The following is a 22,255-nucleotide window of genomic DNA, read 5'->3' on the forward strand; positions in this document are numbered from 1 at the left end:
AATCAAACAGATACTAAACAAAGGCCATGTGTTTTGTCCATTTCCATAAATAATGAAGAAGAAGAAAATTCCAGGTTCGGGTCAAACTCCCATAAAACTGGAACTGTTTGGAGAAAGATCTTAAATTAGTTAAAATTGTTTAAAAAAAGGAAGTAAATTATTTTATATATATATATACATAATATAAAAACTAGTTTCAAAGAAATTGTTTTTTGATGTTTTAAAGTAGAAAAAAATGAAGTTTTAAAGCAAATAAACGTCATAACATTAATAAGTTAAACCTACAACAAACCTATACGCATGTTCTGGTTTGAAATCCTTTCTCTTTTCTTTTTTAATAGAACCTATATTTATAACAACTATAAAATGATTAATTGCTTTTTTCATGAAAGTTTTGCTCTTGTTGGACAGAAAAAGTTAGAAAAAATAAGAAAATAAAAAGTTTTGCTTTTCTTAAGAAAGTTTCTGATGGGCAGCCGGTTTGTCCAATGGTTGGACCCAATTGAGGTTTAAATTTAGCATTGCCACTCGTCACCAAGGGTGATTGGTCCAAAGTTTCTATGGCAACTATTCTCACCGATCAAGAGTGAGCTTGTTGGAAGGCCACACCCCTACCACTAGAAAGCAGGCTAGGGAGAATCTCTCAATCAAATGCTTGAAACAGTTGATATGAGACCACAGTTGTGTCCGAATTCCCACCCTAACCCCAAACTACTAAAAAACGATATAGTGGCTCTATCCAGTGCCCTAAATTTTTAAAAACAATTCGGACACCACGCTCACTACTTTTTGTTTTTTTCTTTTTAAAAGGTTGATATGACGTCATCGATTTCACAAAGTTAAAATCTAATTAATAGGAGCGTTTTGCAACGATTATTTATGAGTCCACTGAAAATAAAAACGTTGATGGTTTATTTAAAAATTACATTTAAATACATTTTTGGGCAAAAACTGTTCTGACACAATGCATTGTGGTCTATATTCGCCAGTCTAGTGAGCATTGATGCACACTGGTTTTTCCCAGAGACTTCTGGGAAATTTCTAGGGCACTTGATTTGGGAATTGTAGATGCAGACAGTACTAGAAAATGGCGAACACACTATATGGTACACTAGTGAGAAGGGAAGGAATTCGAACACAGCCCACTACTTTTTTTGAGGCATTTGATGTGTTAGTTTATATCTTGAAAATATGAGGATTATCACGTTTTAAAAAGGTATCAGATCCAGAATGGTTCTTCTGACCAATAGAATGACTGAGTAACAGCTTTTTATGTCTCTATCTTAGCTTCTAATAGCCACTTCCTGTTTGGAGTGCCAGGGGGAGGAGTCACTCAGTCCAGATATCATATGCAGTCAATTACAGAACTAATCCAGAGATGATTAGTTCTGTAACCATTTTGTCCGTTCTTACCTTCCATACATACAATCACCAATGTCTCCATACAAACCTACTTTGGTTAAGACACAGTAAAAAAAACAAAAAAAACAGAAGTAAGCTGCTTCAAAACAACTTTTTTAAAGAATTAAATTGTCACCTTCAAGTAAATAAAGCAAACACACAAATATTTATTTTTATTCCAGTCACTAACTGAAGTTGACAGATGTACATAAAAAATTAAAAAGATGGAGTTTTGTCCCTAACGGCCCTCCATACCAACCGCGGTCTTTGTTTCCAGTCGGAACTATTTTGGCGACCCACTTCGGTGCCGGCGCCGCAGCACAGCTGCATCCGGTCGCGCGCCTCTGCAAAAGTTTGCTGACATGTTAAACCCACAAACGGATTCCGGGGCGCCGCGGCGCCGCACGTCGTTGACTTAACAGTTGTGTTTTACGTGCGAAGTAAGTTCTAAGTTGTTTTTGTTTTTTTACGTTGGTCCCCGATGCACCATGGTGCCGTTAAAGCGGAGGAAACTTTCTGACACCGGGAAGTCTGGTACTAACACCAGCGGGGGAACCGAACCGAGCAAGTTCCCGCGGGTGGTTCTGTTCCTGCTGGAGAGGAAGATGGGAGCCAGCAGACGAGCTTTCCTATCGCAGCTCGCGCGAAAGAAAGGGTTCCAGGTGGAAGAGCTGCTCAGGTGATACCGGTTCCGGTCGGGGTGGAGACGCGGAACACTTTACCGAAGAAATTGGGTCCGAATTTGCTGTTTCTGTTCGATGAAAGCAAACTCGCTGGGACGTTCAGAAATGAAGCTATGTACGGAATCTCATTAGGGTCAAAATTCATCATTGACAGCAGAGTAACAGGAAGAAAATCTTAATTTTTTATTTTTAGGCTTAAAATATAGACATTATGTTACGTTTGTAAATTACGACGGGGTTTTAGGGCCAGTTTACAAAAAATGTTTTTTTTTTAATTACGACTGTTAAGTCGTAAATTTACGAGTCTTTTTTTCTTCATAAATTCACGACCTAAAATCTCATAATTCTTTTTTTTTTTTGGTGGCCCTAAAACTCCGTCTTAGTAAATAACACACAGCAAGCTAAATTTCTTTTAAAATTATGGAAATAAAAGCAAATAATAAGTTTTCTTTATTAAATGAGTGTAAACCTGCTCATTCCTGTTGAAACCAGGACAGAAAAAATGTGGTTTTGGAAAACTGAGCTTCAATTCAAGATGTCTGAGTAGATCTCATTTAGCAAAGTTGACCTCCTTTTAGGCGGTGGAGCACATTATTAGAAACTGGTTTAAATGCAAATTAAGTCTGATAGAATCAGAGTTTGGTTCATTTTTCTGATTTCACATTTTTATCAGATAAATATTAAAATCAAAATGCAATTCAATTATGTCATTTAATTATGTTCACTGACTGTTCCATCTATTACAAACAACATGTTAGTCTTGAAAAATGTTATAAAAATATTTTTTAAAAAGTTCCAAAATTCTCCAAAACAATCACCAGAACCAGAATAAACTGAAGACTCTCATTCCTCCGCCTTTGCTGGGATAGGCTCCAGCAACCCAGAGACCCAGACGGAGGTCGAGCAGGTTTGGAGAATGGACGGACGTCTCACGGTTACTTTAGTGAGACGGTAGACGGTTTTTAGGAATATTGTTGCAAAGATTTCAGTATTTTTTTGATATTGTCTGATCACAGCTGTGAACTTGTGGTTTTTGCTTTCGCTCAGCAGTCTGACAGCTGAAGAGATCCAGTCATGTTGGTTTAGTTTATTTTACAAATCAGCCCAATTTAAAACGGATAGATTGAGGTTTCTTTCTCAGACTCAAACGTCTGCTGCACAAACATAGTTTGGTCTCAAATGGAGCGTTGTGAATAAGTAGTTGCTCCGTTTTTTTCTGTTCCGTTTGTTTTACTTCTCAGTGAAAAAGTCACACACGTGGTTTGTGAGAACGTCTCCGGTGAAGACGGCCGGGCGTGGCTGAGGTCGCAGGGCGGAAGCCGACCACCGCCTCACCTGCTGGACGTCAGCTGGTTCACGGACAGCATGCGGGCGGGTCGGCCGGTGGAGGTTCTGGACCGACACCAACTGCAGGTTTTTGATCAGATTCAGGGGATTCTCTGATGATTCCTTAAATAATAAAAACATCTCCCACTTTTATTTGTATCCTGCAAACTCCTTAAACCTTCCTTCTGTAGTATTGAAAATACTTCACTTTAGCATCAGTTCAGCATGAAGGGAGATGGCTTTTTAAATTCAGACGGTTTTTATGAAAAGGCTTTGTCTTTGCTGCAGTTCATTGGTTTTGCCAGCAGAGGGAGCAGTCTGCACTGATGCAGTACCAGAGCCTCAGTAGAAGAAGAAAAATAAAAACTAAAGTCCTAAAATTCTAAAGAAAAAGTCATAATTCTTCCTAGAAAAGTGATAAATAAATATCAGAAAAAAAAGTCAACATTTTCTGGAAATAAAGTCGCACAATTATGAGAAAAAAATTCAAACAATTTGCAAGAATAAAGTTAAATCATTAAAAATGTTGTAAAATTATGATTATAAGAAAAATAAAGATGAAGATGCACAATTATCAGAAAAAATACAACAAAATTAAGAGAAACAGGTCAAAATTTGGTTTAAAAGGTTATTTTATGCGGAAAAAGTCGTCCTCTTTTAGAAATAAAATGTTACGTTTAGCCTTAAAATCAAACATTACATATGTTATATATATTACAAACATTCTAAACGTTTCATTTATGTCACAGAAAATTCAACAAAATGGGACGGACACCAAGCTACTGAAGAATCTCATGGAATCTGATTACACTTTTTGTAAATGAACAATTATTTGTCATAAAATTATTTTTAAAAGCAGCGAAAAAATACATTTGTAAAAATCAAAAATTTTAAATAAATTCTTTTGAATGTTAATTTTTTTTTAAAATGGTTTCTAACTTTATTCTTATTTATTTCTTACTTTTAATGTGACCCTATGATACGTCATCATAGTTCCAGTTTTTGTGGCTTAAAAAATACTTAAGGTGAAATTTATATATTCTTTTATGCAAAAAGAGATATTTGACAGCTTCATTCTGATCATAAAACAAGCCCGCATTCTCATCCCTCCACCTCCGTGCTTGGCAGTGGTGTTTCTGCTAAGGAGGCCGTTTTGTGTTAATAAAGATTGAAAGTTTCAAAGGAGACTTTCTGATGTTCTGACCGCCTGGTCCGGCGGGTAACACGCTGAGGCCTGCAGAGTCTGAGATGAAACAAACCCTCAGAACTTGGTTGGATGACCACGCAGAACCCAAACGTCTCCCTCTGTCCTCAGGAGCTGCAGGCCGGAGAACCGGAGGTGGAGGTGTTCTCTGTGCCGAGTTATGCCTGTCAGAGGAGAACCTCGCTGGAGAATCACAACGCGCCTCTCACGGTACCCCCCAGCACTAAACCAGGTCCGTCCTCTGACTGAAAGCCTCACTGTGACATCACTTCCTGTCAAAGGATGCCTTGTCGCTGTTGGCTGAGAATGCAGAGCTCAATGATGAGGAGGGGCGAGGGGTAGCGTTCCGCCGGGCCGCCGCCTTGCTGAAGACCCTCCCCTCGGCGGTGATGAGTGCGTCGCAGCTCCGCGGGCTGCCCTGCCTGGGGGAGCACTCCCTCAGGGTCATCAAAGTTAGTGGGGGCCCCTCACGCAGCTCTCGGCCCCTCAGACGCCGTCCAACGTTTCCTCTCGGATCTTTCAGGAGATCCTGGAGACGGGAACGTCGACCGAGGTGGAGTCCACCAAAGGGTCGGAGCGCTTCAAAGCCCTGAAGGTACGACCTTTAACCTCCAGCAGGTCGCAGCTTGTCCCGAGGGTCACCTCTGCTGCTCGGCAGGTGCTGACGGGGATTTTTGGAGTCGGAGCCAAAACAGCTGATCGATGGATCCGGGAGGGGATCCATGACCTTCATCAGCTCCGAGCGTCCGGACAAGTCCTCAACCGAGCCCAGAGAGCGGGTCAGTGCTGAGAAGGGAACCGATCCATATGTGGACAAACCTTAAAAAAGAAAATCCGAAAAACAGCTTTTGATTTCTTTAACCATAAAAATGTTTTCTGGTCGTGAATGAAGCCGAGTGTGGCTCTTTTTTTTGCTGCACTGTACTCGTCACTGATCGTAGTCGCTGAATTAGAATCTGTTGAATCTGTGAAGTTCAGACAAACTTTTGCTTTGGCACTTTGCCTGAAGGTCTGCCCACCCATATGGCCACACCCCTTCTTATATGAGTCCGCCCACAATCGCCAGAAAGGTAAAATGATTGGCTCGAATTGCACAGCAATACTGACTAGAATACAAGTGATTGACAAGTCAGAAATGAAGCATCAAAACCCCTGATTTTAAACGGTACCAGTAGAACTGTGTACTTCGGGACTGGTAGTAGTGTTTACGTCGGTACTTGTAGTACTGACAGAATCTGCACTTTTCTCTCCTTCGACGGCGTTCCAGGGCTGCAGCACTACGCAGACATCAACCAGCCGGTCACGCGGGCAGAGGCGGACGCCATCGAGGCGATCGTGGAGAAAGCCGTCTCCTCCGTGTTACGAGGAGCTCAGATCGTTCTGACCGGAGGATTCAGGAGGTGAGGGAGGTGGCATGGCCCCAAACACAGAACGAGCAGGAAGGGCTTGAAACTGGTGGAACCGGAACCATCAGAACCTAAACGGACATCGATGTTGGTCTAAGCCAGTGTTTTTCAACCTTTTCTGAGCCGCGGCACACTTTAAGCTTAAAAAAAATCCCGCGGCACACCAGCATCCAAAAATGGAAAAAAAAGGAGAAACTCATAGTCTGTATTTATCTACAGCCCCTCCCTCCACAATCTCACATGCATTTTTGTGATAATTGTTGCAGAAAAAGCTGGAAACTGCAGCTGTTTTTTTTCTCTAAAAGATTCAATAAAAGTTAAGTTAGAAGATTTAAAAACAGTTTGATGTGTGTTCGTTGGTTTCAAGACGTTTAACGACAGATCTCCTTGTGCCCTGTCACTCTCACAACCCAATGCATCATGGGAGATGTAGTGCATCAAACGGCCGGAGATCGGTTTTCGGAGCTTCATTGTTTTGTTCACTTTTTCCACGGTCTGATACCGGATTCTGTGGAAAGCTACACCGCTAAAGACGAGCTTTAGCTGGTATTTCTGTTAGAACTGAGCGACTTTACGAGCTAAATCGAGACAAGGAAGTGAAGACTTTAACCACTTCTGATTGGGCAGACTGATGACATGTGATTAAGCCTTCAAGAATGATTGGTGGAGACAGTTAAAGGGACCGGACATTTCCCAAACACAGCCGGAGCTGCAGCTGAATCGCGCTGCCGTCATTCTTATCAAAATGTCTTTAATAAAATAAAATAAACGCAAAGAAAAAGTATTTTACGATCTTTTATATTCCTAAATCCTCAGTGTTTTATCAGGGCCTGTTTGGATGAACACAGAGCTGAAATCCTGGAGATGGGAAATGTTTTCAGATCAGTTAATGAGGGCAATTTTCCACGGCACACTTGACCATCTCCCACGGCACACTAGTGTGCCGCGGCACACTGGTTGAAAAACACTGGTCTAAGCAACGTCAACAGATCCAAAAGGAGCAAACTTTGAATTAGACCCTAAGGACTGATGATAAAACACTCTGGTCTCTGAAGAACCTTCAAGCTGATTTAAAAAAAGAACAGAACTTTAGGCAGGCGTTAAAATGTTCCACAGAATTGTTTGAAAAAGAAAGTTCTGGAAAATAATGAAGGAGCCTTCAAACTATGGATGATTTCTGCAGCCGGTCTTCTGCTGCACCCGTCTCCGGTCTGGAGGTGTCCTGTCCAGATGTTTCTGCTCCTTCCACAGATGTTCTTCAGGATCTGGATCAGGACTCACAGAAGAACCCTTCAGAACAGACCAGTGTTTGTGTTCTAGACCGTTCTCCACCTGAGAGGCCCATGAAGACTGAGACCAGATGTTCTGACACCAGGCAGAACATCTGGCTCCAGAATGAGTGAAGCAGCCCAGACCATAAGCGAGCCTCCTCCGTGTTTCACAGCAGAGACAGTCTTCTTCTCTCTGCCTCTGTGACTTTGATTTTTAGGTTCTTTAGAGTCCCACCCCAATCCCACCCTAATCCAAACCCAATCCCACCCTAATCCCACCCTAATCCCACCCCAATCCCACCCTAATCCCCCCCTAATCACACACTAATCCAAACCCAATCCCACCCCAATCGCACCCCAATCGCACCTTAATCCCACCCCAATCCCACCCTAATCCAAACCCAATCCCACCCTAATCCCACCCCAATCGCACCCCAATCACACCTTAATCCCACCCCAATCCCACCTTAATCCCACCCCAATCCCACCCTAATCCCACCCCAATCCCACCTGTCTGATTATTTCCATCTTTCGTTGGAAAATCTACATTTTAGTTCAAACTATTTATCGATTCTGATCAACAACAAACCAAAATCTGCTTCTCGTGTTTATTGTTTGACTTTTAGTTAAGAAAAAAAACTTTATTATTCTAGTTTCCTGATATTTTCATCCAGATGGAGATCTGTCACGTCTGCGTTCTTTGACACTGACACTGACTAGCATGTCGGTGTTTGGTTTCCTCCAGCTCTGCTCTCGTAGCAGCAGCTGCTTCTCCATCTCTTCTGCTCTGGATCCATGTTTGTGTTGGTCAACAGCTGCTGCTGTTGCAGGGGGAAGCCGAGCGGCCACGACGTGGACTTCCTGATAACTCACCCGGAGGAGGGCAGAGAGGAGGGACTCATGCCTAAGGTGGTCTCCTGGTTGGAAGCGGAGGTAAGTCTTCATCCTCTTCGTTGCTGCTTGTTGCTTCTGTGAACCTGATGGGTTCCATGGAAAGTCTTCCTCACTCTGAGTGTCTGCAGAGGCACACAAAATCCATCAGAAGCTATTTCCTCTTTCTTCTCTCCAGGGTTTCATTTTGTATCAGAAAACTACCAGGAATTCCTACCTGGAGTCCAAAGATGGTCCTGGTCGCCCCCCATCCAACATGGACCGCTTTGAGAGATGTCTGTCCATCTTCAAGCTGCCCGGAGCAGCAGAGACCCCCCAGAGAGCGTGGAGAGCCGTGAGGGTGGACCTGGTGGTTTCTCCCATCAGCCAGTTCGCCTTCGCCCTGCTGGGCTGGACGGGATCCAAGGTGAGCTTCAGGCCTGACCTCAGGTGTTACAGATCTTCTGACGGATCTCCTGTGAGGCAAAGCTTGATGTTTGATTTCTGTGGTTCTCAGAACCACGTCATCGGCAAACAGTCGAGCATGAGCCGACTTGATGAGATCTTTCATCCATTACAACCTGAAACACTTTTGTGCCGCAGATTAAAAAGGATTATTTTTTCAGGCGTATTCACTGACAGACTCTAGAGTAGTTCTACGCTGTGTATTTCTATGTTATCAGAGGTTCTTCAAGACAACAGTTTTAGCTTTAAGCCAATTTAATTCATTTGCTTTATTATAATGTATGAAAAAGAAGAAAAAAAACACGCCAGGTTCTCCTCCTTTTCTGATCTTCATGTTTTTTCCAGTTATTTGAGAGGGAACTCCGGCGGTGGGCGGGGCATGAGAGGGGCATGTCCTTGAGCAGCCACGCCCTCTACGACAACAAGCAGGTAAATGAGGGGGGCGGCTAAACAGAGTGTGGAGTTCATTGTCTGTATCTGTGATCTGGACTGAGTGAGTGCGACGTCATCTGCAAGCTGTGATTGGTCCGCGTCGGCCGGAGTTTCTATGGCAACCACCCTCACCATTCAGGAGTGAGCTTGACGGGAGGCCACACCCCTACCACTTGAGGGTACACAATCTGTCAAAGGTTTGGAACGTTGACCATAGGGGCCAGCAGGCTCCGCCTACTTTTAATGAGGCAGCTGATTGGTCAGTTCAGAACTGCAATAACTTGGATCATTAAGATTAACGCCCGTCGCTGTCGCAGAACTAGCAACCGTGTCTAATATCACATTTCATTCAACATGGAGGTTTTTTTTTCCCAGCTTGAAAAATACTTATCAGTTTTTTTAAGTAGCATTTTTTTCTTTTTCCGTTTCCATAGCAACTGTGCATGGATGGAGTTGACCCGACAAAATGTTTGCTTTAAAGGTTTTTCTGAACATTAAAAAACAAAATCTGGGATTAAATCCTTATAATCTTTCCTTTACTTGGATTAAATTTAGAAGGATTTAAAAATAAATGTCTGCGTTGATTATAAACCCACGGTGGAAGCTCCTCAGACGTGGAGTCGGATCATCTGAAAGCGTTTCTCGTCTCGTGTGGTTAAAAAAAGCCCACCTGGGCTCCCTTGGCAGCACGTGTCAGGTGTGCCTCTCCTACAGGGCGCGTACCTGAGAGCCGCATCAGAGGAGGAGATATTCGCCCATCTGGGTCTGGAGTTCGTCCCCCCCTCGGAGAGGAACGCCTGAAGGCCTGCTTGGACCTCCCCGGACCGTAATCTGCCCCTTTCAGGTACCAAATGGAAAGTCCCAGCCGGGAAAGGGGGTGTGGCCTCCTGCTCAGGCGCAGCCTTTGCTGTGCGTTTGAAACCTGGCGGCTTCTCTCTCAGGATGAGGAGCGGCGAGCCAACAGCGGGTTTTTACGGGTTTGAGGTGCAGCTTAGTGAAGCGTTTGATGAAGTCCTGCTTCGTCTGATTGGAGCCGTCAGTCTGCGGCGGCGCGTGGCGAGGAAAAAAACGTTTCAGTCACGGTTTTATCCAGTTCAGATTAAAAAAAAAAAAAGATGCAAATCACATTTTTGTTTTTAAAGCAAAAACGGCTAAAAATCAAGCGTTTATTTCAGTTTTTAGTGGCTTCTGAAGCACAAATACAGACAATCTTATGTCTTAAATGTAAATATTTTTTATTCTGCCTCTGCTGGAATGATGAGATCTGCTTCTGCGACCACAGAGACGATCCAAGGACCACAAACGTGGTTTCACCTGTCAAAATAAAAGCCCCAAAACAGACAGTTTTATGTTGGGCTGCGGTGTCGGCAGAAGCTTGAGAGCGTTTGGCGCCCTGCAGAACAAACCCGGCGCTCTGAAATCCACCCACATTTCTCCAGGAGGAGTGGCAGCGCCTCCCCGTCCAGCAGGCCCGCCCCCGCGGGGCCCCCCATCAAAGCCCCCGGGAGCCTTTGATGAGCTTGATAGGGATCAATGGGACAGGGGAAGAGGCCTTAACTGAGCGTGTTACAGACGGGGCGGGCAACCGCTGGAGACGGCCGGCAGTGGAGATCAATGATGATGAGGCGTCATCAGCGCCTTGATCTGCATGAGGAATCCATTCGGCATCAAAGGGCCACATCCTGAGTCGTTGTGCCGTCTTCACCTCTGCAGATGCTGCTTGTGGAGACGCCGCCGTCCGGCCGGCGCTGCCTCCAACCGTCTAAAGTTCAGGAGGATCTGGACTTCAGGCTCCGTGTGTTAAAACATCCACCAAAACGCTGCAGAAACTTCTGCTGCTAAAATGTCCATTTTCTTCTTTTTGGTCAAACTTTTACTTTATTTGTTCATTAAGTTAAAAGACGCAACAATTTAAAATGTTACATGAAACAAAAATATTTAAATATTTTAAATATTTTGACAGCAGAAGTTAAGAAGGTTTGGATGAGTTCATTTGACTGTTAACAGTTTTAACTTTCACTTTTTTATTTAATGTTAAATGCTTGAAAACTTCAACATTTTCTACGATTTTTTTTTTAAATAAATGTTGCTAAAACTCAATTTAAAAACCATTTCTGTGTTTGTCATCAATGACACAATTTGTTTGTTTCTTATTTATTTATTTTTGCCAGCAGGCCAAAACCCATTAATAGTTGAAATCAGACTAAAGTCGTTAAAAATGCAGAATTTTCAAATAAAAATACCTGATAAATTTAATAAAGCATTAAATGGAATAAAATAAAAACAGACCTTTAATATATGTTTATGGACAAGATTTAAAATAAAAATAAAAATAATTTATTTCTTTAATGATGTAATGTGTTTCAGTTTTTAGTAGATGTTGTAAAAATCTGACAAATGTTTTTTATAATTGTTTCCCAAATGATTTAATTAATTACTGCTTAAATCCAATTCGTTATGACTTTAATGTACAATTATCTGTAAACCTGTAATATTTTTTGGGAAATAGGAATTTTTGGCTCCAATGTAAAAAAAAATCCAAATTAAAGGTCTACTTTTTTTTTTTTTTTTTACCAACGGTAATAATCAGATTTTATAAAATCCAAATAATTTGTAGATTTCTTTGGAATAAACAGAGAGCAGCTTTATTGGGGTTTTCTGCAGAGTTTCTGTCAGATTAACGTGGATTTTCTGAGCTGAGCTGCTGGTCTCTCTGTTGGGACGTGTGTCCCTGTGGTCTCCCTGGGGGGGGGGGGGGGTCTCCATAACAGAGAAGCAAACAGCCTCATTAGAGATGAAAGGGGCTGAATGGAGCCAATCAAAGAGGAGGGGTGGGGTTCTCCTCAGACGGGAGCTGGGGGCCAAGGAGGAGGCGTCACTGCTGATCAGGAGCATCAACACGCTTATGTACACACATTAATACACACACATGCACACACACACACACACACACTCCTCGCATGCTGGAGTCCGTTCCCTTCAAGCTGCTGAGAAAGGATTTTTAGTCAGTTCTGTTCTGTCCGGATCCAGAACCGGGCCGCTAGTTAGTGACCCCTGATGTAGAAGCAGGTGAGGTCACTGACCTGCAGAGGAACCATCACACTAAAGTCTTCAAAGTTGGACATTTTCCTGTGTTGAAGTGTCTTTGAGCCAAGCGCTGAACCCCACACTTCTCCTGGTGGTTCCAGGTTGGCGCCTGGAGGCCGCAGGGCCGCCATCAAGGTGTGAATGTGTCCGTTTACGGCTGGACCCAGAACCTTTGGCCATCATCCATCTGTCCCATTCTAGACTTGATGGGTTCAAATTCTGAGCCCGTTTTCCAGCAGAAGACTTCAACTGATCCGGATCTTAAATCAAATCCACCTTTTGGTTCTAAATTGTTTGGAGAAAACTAAATGAAAAAAGTTAAAACTGGAATCAGTTTGGAGTTGAATGTTTGAAAAATCAGTTTTAAACCAAAAATATGAGAATTGATCTAAAGGTGTTAAAAACATAAAAGCTCTGGACCCGGTTCTGGTGTTCTGGTTGGAATTCCATTTGCTTTCAAACAATAGAGCGTTTGATAAACCGGTTCGGTCTCGGTTCCGGTCTCGTCGTGTTTTTTAAGAAAGTCCGGCGCGCGCACACCGCTCGTGCGAGTGCCCCCCCCCCCCCCCCCCCCCCCCCCCCCCCCCGGTCATTATCTTATCAATGCAGAGCCGTGATTGACGCGATCATCCCGCGCGGTTTGATCCTCGCGGCATTTGCACACAGAACGGCGCCTGCGCGCCGCCTCCTTCCTCCCGGGCCCACGCGGGCTGCGCTCTTCATCTTCATCCTCTTCCTCACGTCTGCCGTCCTCGCGCTGCTTTACTCTCATTGATCAGTTTGGTTCATTAACCAATTCTAAATCAAAGTGCGAAGAAAATCCACCTTAGACGTTTTATTTATTTAAGTTTAAAGTCTTTTCAAAATAAAGGTTCTTGTTGTTTGAACTGCAGTTACAGGGGCGCATCTGTCATTTTTGGGGGCTTGGGCAGCCACCCCCCTTCCCCATTTCTGTCTCCCTTTAAGGGGAAATTTTAATTTTTCATAAAGCTACTTTTTAACACGTTTACAAAATCTAAGATATGCTTTTGATGTTCAGTTGCCTAAGTTTAAGGCCAGCTAATTTTCATAATATCTTAGTATTTTTCTGCTTCTATTTAACCGGTTTTATACTAAGTTACAGCACATCAATAGTCAGCTTTTATTTGATGTGTTTTCATTTGGTTTTTGACTAATTTTCAGTTATTTTGTATACATCCTATGTATTACATTTAGGTTGTTTTTGAATCATTTTTTTATCATATTCTTATTTAAACTATATCTAAAGATAACAAAAATCTCTTCTGAGGTTATTACATCATAGGAAGCTGGTGTTACATTTCTTTACTGTGCTCAGCACCCTGAGGATTCTGTTTATATACGTTTTTTTATTTAAGCTTTGATTGAAACTTTGTTTAGCATGGAGCTTTTTAATAATTAATAAATAAAAAAACAACTTTAACAGATATGTTATCCTATAGTTTTTATTTTTTTCTACATTTTTGACCCTCCAACGTTTCAATTGTATTTTTTCTTTCTGCTTGGTTTTGTATTTTGGAATCTATTGATTGTTTTAAAGCTCTTTGAAGTGTTCTGCAACAGGAAAAGTGCTTTATAAGTAAAATTAAGTTTGAATTGAGTGCAGATTTATAATTGTGTTAATAAATAAATAATCCTAATGATCTTAATTATCATTGTTCAGCATCCGTTCAGCTGGTTGATCATGTTTTTCCTTTTTTTCAGCTAAAATGATCGCAGTCATCAGATCAACAGCAGACCAGGACGAAGGTGTTTTTTACTCTTCATCACTGAGATCAACCATGTTCATCTTCCTGCCGTTTTATTTTCGGTTCCACCTGAAACAGAAACTGGAGTTCAGGTTTCAGTTTGCGGCGTTTAGCTCCTCGTCTTCCTCTTCATCAGCAGAGCCTTTCATTCCTGACGTGTGAAGATGGTCGTCACACTTCACCTTTAATCTGGATGATCCCGGATTAGCCGTCGTCTGCATATGAAGCCGCTCGCTCTGCCGCCTATCAAGCTGGAGGCTCCGCCCCCCCTGGAGCCGCCGTGGATCATCTTTCCTCCCCGTCTGACAGAAGCAGGACCTTCAGCATCAGCTGAACGTGGGGGGTGTCATTCACAGAAACCGCTGAGCATCATGGGAAGGATCCGAGTGGAGATGATGTGGATTTGGAGAGGCGCCCCCGCCCACGTGGACATTCCTGCAGACCTGTTTATGGTGGGGATGGTGCGGTGGAGACGGGTCGGGCTCGGTCTATTATCTGTTTTGGGGGCAGGAAGGGTGGGGGGTGGGGGGCAGACTCTCTGGAGCCTCGTCCTAACAGCCTCATTGAGACTGAATGGGACGTCTTAATTACTCCAGTTGTGAAAACTAAAGGAGGGAGGAAGGATGTGAGCTTTGATCTTCGGGGGGGGGGGCAGGTTTAAATGCAGACAGGCTGGGGGGGGGTCGGCCACATACCTATAGAGTGTCGGTCCGAGCTGAACCAGAGGAGTCCAGCCATGAGGAGACACTTCTCCATTGAGTGGATGGCTCAGAGCAGCCGACCCGCCACGCCGCCGCCGCCGCCCCCCGGGTCCGACCACAGACCAGCGACCTGCGGGACGCACGCAGAGAGTCTGCCGGGTTTCTACCGCAGACTGGAGCCGAGGAGTTCACCTGGACAGGAGCAGAAGAGCCCGCCAGGTAAGACGACAAGCAGAGATCCTGCCAGAAGCTGGTTCTGCTGTGGTTCTGCTGCTGGTTCTGCTGTGGTTCTGCTGCTGGTTCTGCTGTGGTTCTGCTGTGGTTCTGCTGTGGTTCTGCTGTGGTTCTGCTGTGGTTCTGCTGCTCAGTGAGGCTCACGCCTAAAACTGCTTCCAGAATGAGTTCAGGTTCTGCTGGACGTTCCTCGTGGAGCGTCCTGAAGTGACCTGGAGCTTAAACTGAAATAAAGTTGAAGGAACTTTTCTAAACTTTTCTAAAATCAAGATTTTACTGTTTTACTCCTAAACTCTACTGGTTGAAGCTAATTGAGACGGCTATAGTTGGAATATTGAGCAATATAAATAAAGTAAAAGTTAATCAAACTGGAAACACAAGAACGAGTCTCTTTTGGGCTTTTAAAATTAATTTGACTTTTTTAATTGGTTCATTCATTTTTAGTGGCAGCCAAAAAATTATTAAATGGATAAAAATGGATTTTGGTTTGTTTTTAAACTCAAAAAACTAAAGTGGCCTAATTTGACCCTGTGTGTTCTCCAGGGTTAAACAAAAATCCTTTAATGCTTCTCATAATTCCTATTTTTATCCAGTAAATGTTGCTTTTATTTAATTTCTTGTCATTTCTTTCAAAAATGTCTTTTTCTGATTATTTATGTTCTTTTAACTGCCAGAATTTGAAGGTATATTTGTAGATAAAATGTAGAATAACGTTTCTGGTTTTCCTGAAGTCGATGCTCAGATTCTTCTTCCTCTCGTCTGTTTGTTTCCGTCCTGAAGGATCCGTTTGTGTCGCTTTGAGCTGCGGGTTTCACACGTTTCTGCTGCTTTCAGGCCCTGAAGCGGATCTCAGCGCCGAGGAGGAGACGTCCGGCTACGAGAGCGAAGGGAGCCGCTCCCGTTCCCCTTCGGCCCACGCCAAACCTGCCCCCTCCCTGCCGGCGTCGCCGCCCGCTGGCCGGAGGCCCCGCACGGCCTTCACCGCGGAGCAGATCGACGTCCTGGAGCGGGCCTTCAAGAAGAACGCCTACCTGGGAACGCAGGACAAGGCGGAGCTCTGCAGGAAGCTCCGCCTCTCAGACAAACAGGTAAGCTGTGACCTCACAGCTGATGGAGCTGCCATGGTTTCCTGTGGAGATGCTTGGAAGAATTTCTGTCCGTCTTTTCTCCTCTCAGATCAGAAACTGGTTCCAGAACCGGCGGATGAAGCTGAAGCGCTCGGTTCAGGACGCCCTGGCGCACGCCTGCCAGGCCAGCGCCGCCTCGCAGTTCCTGCACCGCCCCGAGCTGCAAGCCTACAGGCCCGGGCCCTACGCCAGACTCCCCCCGGCGGACGCCGCCCCCTACAGCCCCCCTACCAGCCTGCACTACGGCTGCCCGCTGACCAGCACCTCCGCTCTGTCCCTGGACTCCTTCTACCAGCTAAACGGCCTCCCCGGGGTCCTGCTGCCCCCCGCTTCCGCTCCCCTGTGGGGGTCGTATCCCACTTACCCCCCGTACTACTGAGCCGCCTTTGGGCCAAACGGGATGGAGTGCAATACCGCCAAAAATCTGACGTCTGTCATGAAATAAGAAGCTCAGAGGATTACTTTGGTTTACTCGAGTACTCGTCTGCGTGCATTACTCTGAAGTTACCAGCTGAAGCTTTTCTGCTCAGACAGATGTTGCAGTTTTCCTTCATTTCCATCCCCAACAATAAGCAGAAACGATCCGTGACGATGTGATGAAGGTGACATTTAAACGGCTTTGGAGGCAAAAGTCTCCGTTCCGTTTTCCTCAAAGCTCTTTCCAAACATGTTTTTCTTTGTTCTGCAGCATCTTCAGCTGCTTTGGGCCATTTTCCTCTTTTCTATTTGTGTAAAAATTAACTTAAAATGAAAGAAAAAAGATCAGAATTCTGCAGGCTGGGACATTTGTTTATGGTGTATTAAAGATGTCATTTCAAATACTTTTGGGAATAAATAAAAAAATAATAAACATTTAAACTCAGGGCGTCAACATTTTGCTTTTTTTTCTGTCAGAAGGAGCTGCAGTTTTACTTCATCCTAAACTTCCTTATATTTATGTGACTGTTACGCAAAATAGAAACCATTATTTTTTGTTTATTTTTCTATTGTGTTTTCTAAGCATGAAGTTGTTTTTTGTGTAAAACAAGACGCCCTGAAGATCATCCTGCTGCTGCAAACGTTAACACAAAACCAAAAAGGTATTTTCTATCATTGTAACTACTTCCTGTTGCCGTTAGCCAAAATATAAAAAAGGTTTTAAATGCTTAATGATAGAAAAAGTACAGAAAGTATGTTTGGAAATACATCAAACTCTACATCTGCTAGCATTATGAGATAAAATGTGCGTTCCACTTTCCCCAAAGATTATCACAGCTTTGACTGGAGTGGAGCTCCGTGTGCTGAAACCTTTACATTCAACGGTCGATCAGAGTCTCCGGTGGAAAAACTATTATTATACTGACAAAAAAATCCTGTCTTGATATCAATTATGACTCAATCATCAATTACTTAAATTCAAAATGGTATTAAAGTTCTAACAAGATCAGCATTCATAATCTGGAACGAAGAATTAGAGTAAATTTGAATTTATTTCACAAAAACTGAGAATTTTATTTATTTCAAGCACGTAAAAATGATAACAGACAAATTTAAATGATACATGTATCATCTATAGATAAGCACAGACATGTATGTACACATAATGTACTTTATTATAAATGCAGTTATTTTATTGATACACTTTTTTTAAATAAACAACAGTTTAAAAAGGGGAGTGGGAGAAAGAAAAAATTTATTTATTCCCACTCCTAGGTTTTATACAAATGAATCCATGTGTATCACTATTTTCTTTTCTGTCCATTATTCATTCATGTCATTGACCACAAATACACCATAACCTACATCAAAACCTATTACACGAATTACATGTTAGTAGTCTTTATACTTGGATTACTTAACCTTTCCTGTTTAGAGCATTTTCTCTTTATATTTACTTTTAAAACAGTTTATATCCAAACCTGGTCAGATCTGACGCAGCTCTGCTGCCCCCCTGTGGAGCTGAGAGGAACCGAAGAAATCTTGGATTATTCGTCATGGGAGCTAAACTGCCATCTGTCGACTCAGCGAGGTACTGCAACAACAAAGTACATTTAAACGCTCAAAATGTGTTTCGACATTTTTAAAGTATTAATATGTGTGACCAATTTTATTCCATTTTTAATGTTACAAGTTTTTTTTATGTTTTTTTTTACCGAACAATACAAGTTACTTTAAAATGAGTAACTATTGATAAACCACTGTTTGAAACTAAATATTTCAATAAACTACAAATAAAAAATAAAACTATTTAAAATTTTATGTAACAAGAGTAAGGTTAAATAAGAAATTGGATTGAAAATACGCAACGAATCTGGGTGTGAGCCAATGGATGAAGAGAGATTTTATCTATGGGCGTGGCTGGAAAAGCCCGAGGGCCAATGAGAAGGCCGTCACTGTGTGGAGCTGCGGAAAGGCCAACCGCGCTGACCAATCACAGGGCTCCCTGAAGGGCACCCGTCTCCGCGTGAGTGAGAGCTGGTCGGGCGGGCAGGGAGAGGGGGGCACAAGCCGAATGGTGGAGCTGAAGATGGCGGATGGCGACAGCGGGAGTGAGCGCGGAGGAAGCAGCGGCGGCGGCGGCTTCCAGCACCTCCAGCGGGACCAGGAGACGCAGGAACTGGCGTCCAAGCGCCTCGACATCCAGAACAAGCGGTTCTACCTGGACGTGAAGCAGAACAGCAAAGGCAGGTTCATCAAGATCGCCGAGGTCGGGGCCGGGGGCTCCAAAAGTCGCTTGACCCTCTCGCTGTCAGTCGCGGCGGAGTTCCGGGACTACCTCGGGGATTTTATCGAGCACTACGCCCAGTTGGGGCCTAGCAGCCCGGAGCAGATAGCCCAGGCCACCGCGGGGGAGGACGGCGGGCCCCGGCGGGCTCTGAAGAGCGAGTTTCTGGTCCGGGAGAACCGCAAGTACTACCTGGACTTGAAGGAGAACCAGCGGGGGAGGTTCCTGCGGATCCGGCAGACGGCCAACCGCGGACCGGGCTTCGGGGTCGGGGGCCCGATGGGCGGCATGGTCTCCGGCCAGACCATCGCCCTCCCGGCGCAGGGCTTGATAGAGTTCCGGGACGCCCTGGCGAAGCTCATAGACGACTACGGGGGGGACGACGACGAGCTGACGGGGGGCTCCGCGGCGGGGGGGCCCGCGGAGCTGCCGGAGGGCACCTCCATCACGGTGGACTCCAAGCGCTTCTTCTTCGACGTGGGCTCCAACAAATACGGCGTGTTCCTGCGGGTGAGCGAGGTGAAGCCGAGCTACAGGAACTCCATCACCATCCCCCTCAAAGCCTGGAGCAAGTTCGGAGGCGCCTTCTGCAGGTACGCCGAGGAGATGAAGGAGATCCAGGAGCGCCAGCGGGACAAGATGTACGAGAGGAGGGACGAGTCCGAGGGCGACGACCCGGACGACGAATGAGGCGCGCGGGAGGACGGACGGACGGGCGGGCGGGCGCGCGCGCCGCTCCATGACAGAAACCGTGCATGACGATTCGTGCTGTAATAGCCTTCTACAGTATTGTGGCGTAAACAGTAAGTGTGCAGGGAATTATCGGTGTTTTAGGGTTGGAGTGGTTGTGTGAATCCCTGAAAGTGAAACGTGTTAACATGACGTGTGTCAAAAAAAAAGAGTCATGATTTATTTTTCTCAAGAAAAAAAAGTAAAGACGTAAAGGAGGAGAGTTTCGGGGTTTCCGGCTCACTTTGAGCATCCAGGTAGTTTTGCAGGCAGGGTCTCTGCAGCAGCTCAGCGGGAGGAGTGCTGCCCCCTAGTGGACGCTGGGATCAGCAGCCCTGAGCTGTCAGTGCAGCATCTGCAGGCCATTCATCAGAAAAGATTACCCCAAATGTCTGAGGATTAGCTGTAAGCCCAAACAGGAAGACCGGACCCAGTTCAGATCAGCAGAGAGGGATTCTGGCCGGTTTCTGGAGAATCCGGCGCCGCTGCGGTGGGGGACCAGACCCCCGTCTTACCAAGAGGACGGCACATGAGGGACTAAAACAGCTCCAAGGGTCCAAACGGCGGTCAGTCGGCCGAAGAACGCCGCCTCCTGAGTTTTTCCAATCGGCTTCAAAGCGCCGGACAGAACCAGACTAACACACTGTCAGATCTGGGACAGAAACTCGTTCATGGATTTTTTTTTAATTGTTTGTTTGTTTTCCAAAAGAGAACTATATTAAAACAAAGTTCTAATTATAAAAAAAAGTATTATCAGACCAGCAAAAGATATTTTCAAATACTTATAAATTGTTATTGTCTAAAGAAGATCTAAGACTGCAAATAAAACAAAGTTACTTTCTTAAAGGACATTTTCTGCTTCTTTCCTGATCTTCTCCTCTACCTGAAGCTCCAATGGGTCCCTGAGGTCCGGGGTCTCGTCCTCCATGTTGAATCTCTGCTGTTGTTTTTCGGAGAAAGGTCGACGTTTTCTGCTCTCGGTGGTTGGTGACGTGTCAGCTGGACTGAAGGGGTTGTTCTTCGGTTTCGCTGAAGGTTCCTCGGCCTGGATCGTGCGACGTAGCGTAGTGCTTGTATTTTTTCCAAGTTTTGTCGCAGACTTTCGGTGACGTCCTCCAAAGTTAGCCCTTTAACATCAGAGATGTTGCCAGCGACACCGAAATAACACGGTGTAAATAACATGTTTAGGCGATCTATGTTGATCAGCAGATTCTGAATTCCGCTGGAGTTTTGCTAACAGTGTTTTTATGTTAGCATTTTTATGTTTATGCGATAAATGATTAATCTGTTTCAGAGGATCTTTTAGGCCCCGCCTCCGTGTGTCTAAGGAACAAGCAGTAGTTGTATTCTGGGTCGGTTGGATTCCAAAATTGGCTTTTGGAGACAAAAGTGAAGATTTTTTTAATACAAGGATTTTTTTTTTGTGGGAGTTTTGAAGTGTTCGGATGTTGGCGAACGCCTGAAGCCTGTCGAGTAGAGCTGCACGATATGAGGAAAACTCGATATAACTCGCGGTACATTAATAAATAGCAAAACAGTTTAATATAAATAAGAGTCGGCATCACTAAAAATAAACTCCAAATGACCCTAGGAGGTCAACATCTAACATAAAAGGAGTCCATCCGATTGGATTGGATTTATTTGATGCGTTAAATACTTCAAGCTGCCATACGACAGTTTTAGCACATTTAAGGTAACCATGTGTTGCAATTTTCTCCATCCTTTGTGATATGTGTATATTACAGCTTGATACCGCGACATTTGCGTCTCTTAGTTCTGTTGTTTCATCTCATGGTTTAAGGTTAAATTTGCTGAAAATTGGTTTTTTCTTTAAGCTTTGCTGTGTCCGAAACGGGAAATCCTTCCTTATTTTCCTGTAGAGGTGCGTTTGTGACGGAAAAACTGGTCTTAGGAAGAGCGGGTTCTTCCTGAAGGGCCTCAGCTTTCTACGGCGTCTGGTTCGTTCGAGGGGGGAGGGGTGTAATCCGACTCCCGCGTTCTGACTTCTCGGGGTAAATTTGGCACGCAGGGGAGTGCTGATGGGGCACGCCGGCTATTTTAATGCGGGAGGCCTCCGCAGACGCGGCATTCCTGCTGGAAGAGTCAGCTGCGGCACGAGGACGCCTGCGCTGCAGGCGGACAAAGAGCCACTCAGCTGCATGGCTGCTGAGCTGTGCTCCACGCCGCGTCCACCGGATCCTCCCGTGGAAACACGAGCCGCCGCGTGCAGACGGGTATCACCTGTGCACCCGGAGACGGCTTGTGTTTCAGCAGAACTTCTCCAATCTGCCAAAGTGCTCGGTCAGCAGTTTGACCTGAAGATTTCTGAGCATAAATCTAAAACAGATTTAAGATCTGTGGTCAAAAGAGCGGGAAAAATGCCACGCAGGTGAGGAACCAACTGGAATCAGGTGTGAAGGTTCGATGCCGGCCTTTCAGGGTCAAAGGGCATGCGGCCCTAAAGCTCTGAGCAAAACTGTAGAACATGAAAGTTGTGATGGAGCAGCTCATGCAGACTTAAAAACAACAGAAAACAGTTTGGATCGTCCTGTCAGAACCGGATCAGAACATCGACAGAGAACGTCATTGATAAGAGCTTTGATGCTAAAATCCCAATAGAAAAAACAATTTAGGATAAAAGGTTAGTTTTCTGTATGTTTTTGCGACATTCTAGGATTTAATCTTTATTGAATGAACTGTTTTCAACCTAAATTTCTAGATTTTTGATTGTTTTTCTTTCTCAGAAAAATCTTTTCATTATTTTCTGCTGATTGTGTCAAAGTGTAAGGCTTCCATTTGTAGTGTCAAGGAGCCCCAGAAAAGAGGAAAAATAGAAAAATTACTTTCAA

At 44.4% G+C, this 22,255-nt stretch overlaps 3 protein-coding genes across 15 annotated transcripts; all 3 read left to right on the top strand.

Moving 5' to 3' along the window:
- The first annotated feature begins 1,694 nt into the window (after positions 1-1,694).
- On the top strand, positions 1,695-14,187 carry polm (polymerase (DNA directed), mu). 13 transcript variants are annotated; one of them, XR_013659443.1, is made up of 13 exons: positions 1,695-2,080; positions 3,326-3,497; positions 4,726-4,824; positions 4,896-5,066; positions 5,138-5,209; positions 5,273-5,393; positions 5,882-6,014; positions 8,122-8,224; positions 8,361-8,588; positions 8,972-9,055; positions 9,773-9,902; positions 13,868-13,912; positions 14,048-14,186. XR_013659443.1 is itself a non-coding variant. In XM_078956106.1 (12 exons), the coding sequence occupies exons 1-11, from the start codon at positions 1,890-1,892 to the stop codon at positions 9,857-9,859; spliced, it is 1,461 nt and encodes a 486-aa protein (XP_078812232.1). In that variant the 5' UTR covers positions 1,695-1,889; the 3' UTR covers positions 9,860-9,902; positions 14,051-14,187. The 13 variants fall into 13 exon arrangements, 10 of the variants coding, with proteins under 10 accessions (XP_078812232.1, XP_078812234.1, XP_078812235.1 ...); XR_013659444.1 differs by having other exon boundaries at positions 14,051-14,186; XR_013659445.1 differs by lacking the exons at positions 13,868-13,912; positions 14,048-14,186 and adding an exon at positions 10,498-11,166 and having other exon boundaries at positions 7,204-8,224.
- An 81-nt stretch (positions 14,188-14,268) lies between these two features.
- Positions 14,269-16,831, top strand: ved (ventrally expressed dharma/bozozok antagonist). The gene is made up of 3 exons (XM_023960524.2): positions 14,269-14,831; positions 15,681-15,934; positions 16,023-16,831. The coding sequence occupies exons 1-3, from the start codon at positions 14,573-14,575 to the stop codon at positions 16,350-16,352; spliced, it is 843 nt and encodes a 280-aa protein (XP_023816292.1). The 5' UTR covers positions 14,269-14,572; the 3' UTR covers positions 16,353-16,831.
- Positions 16,832-17,435: 604 nt separating this feature from the next.
- Positions 17,436-20,252, top strand: purbb (purine-rich element binding protein Bb). The gene has a single exon (XM_004074460.5). The coding sequence runs from the start codon at positions 18,282-18,284 to the stop codon at positions 19,365-19,367; it is 1,086 nt and encodes a 361-aa protein (XP_004074508.2). The 5' UTR covers positions 17,436-18,281; the 3' UTR covers positions 19,368-20,252.
- Positions 20,253-22,255: the final 2,003 nt, after the last annotated feature.

Source organism: Oryzias latipes, chromosome 12, assembly GCF_053564925.1.
Source record: "Oryzias latipes strain Hd-rR chromosome 12, Olatipes_Hd-rR_3.1".
NCBI lineage: Eukaryota > Metazoa > Chordata > Actinopteri > Beloniformes > Adrianichthyidae > Oryzias > Oryzias latipes.

Bases quoted from the DNA above. Each gene is read 5' to 3' on its own strand.
- polm (XM_023960521.2), top strand. From the start codon at position 1,890: ATGGTGCCGTTAAAGCGGAGGAAACTTTCTGACACCGGGAAGTCTGGT. The intron at 8,225-8,360 runs GTAAGTCTTCAT...TCTTCTCTCCAG, and splicing joins TCTCCTGGTTGGAAGCGGAG to GGTTTCATTTTGTATCAGAA. The intron at 9,056-10,340 runs GTAAATGAGGGG...CTGCGACCACAG, and splicing joins CCCTCTACGACAACAAGCAG to AGACGATCCAAGGACCACAA.
- ved (XM_023960524.2), top strand. From the start codon at position 14,573: ATGCAGACAGGCTGGGGGGGGGTCGGCCACATACCTATAGAGTGTCGG. The intron at 14,832-15,680 runs GTAAGACGACAA...TGCTGCTTTCAG, and splicing joins GGAGCAGAAGAGCCCGCCAG to GCCCTGAAGCGGATCTCAGC. The intron at 15,935-16,022 runs GTAAGCTGTGAC...TTCTCCTCTCAG, and splicing joins TCCGCCTCTCAGACAAACAG to ATCAGAAACTGGTTCCAGAA.
- purbb (XM_004074460.5), top strand. From the start codon at position 18,282: ATGAAGAGAGATTTTATCTATGGGCGTGGCTGGAAAAGCCCGAGGGCC.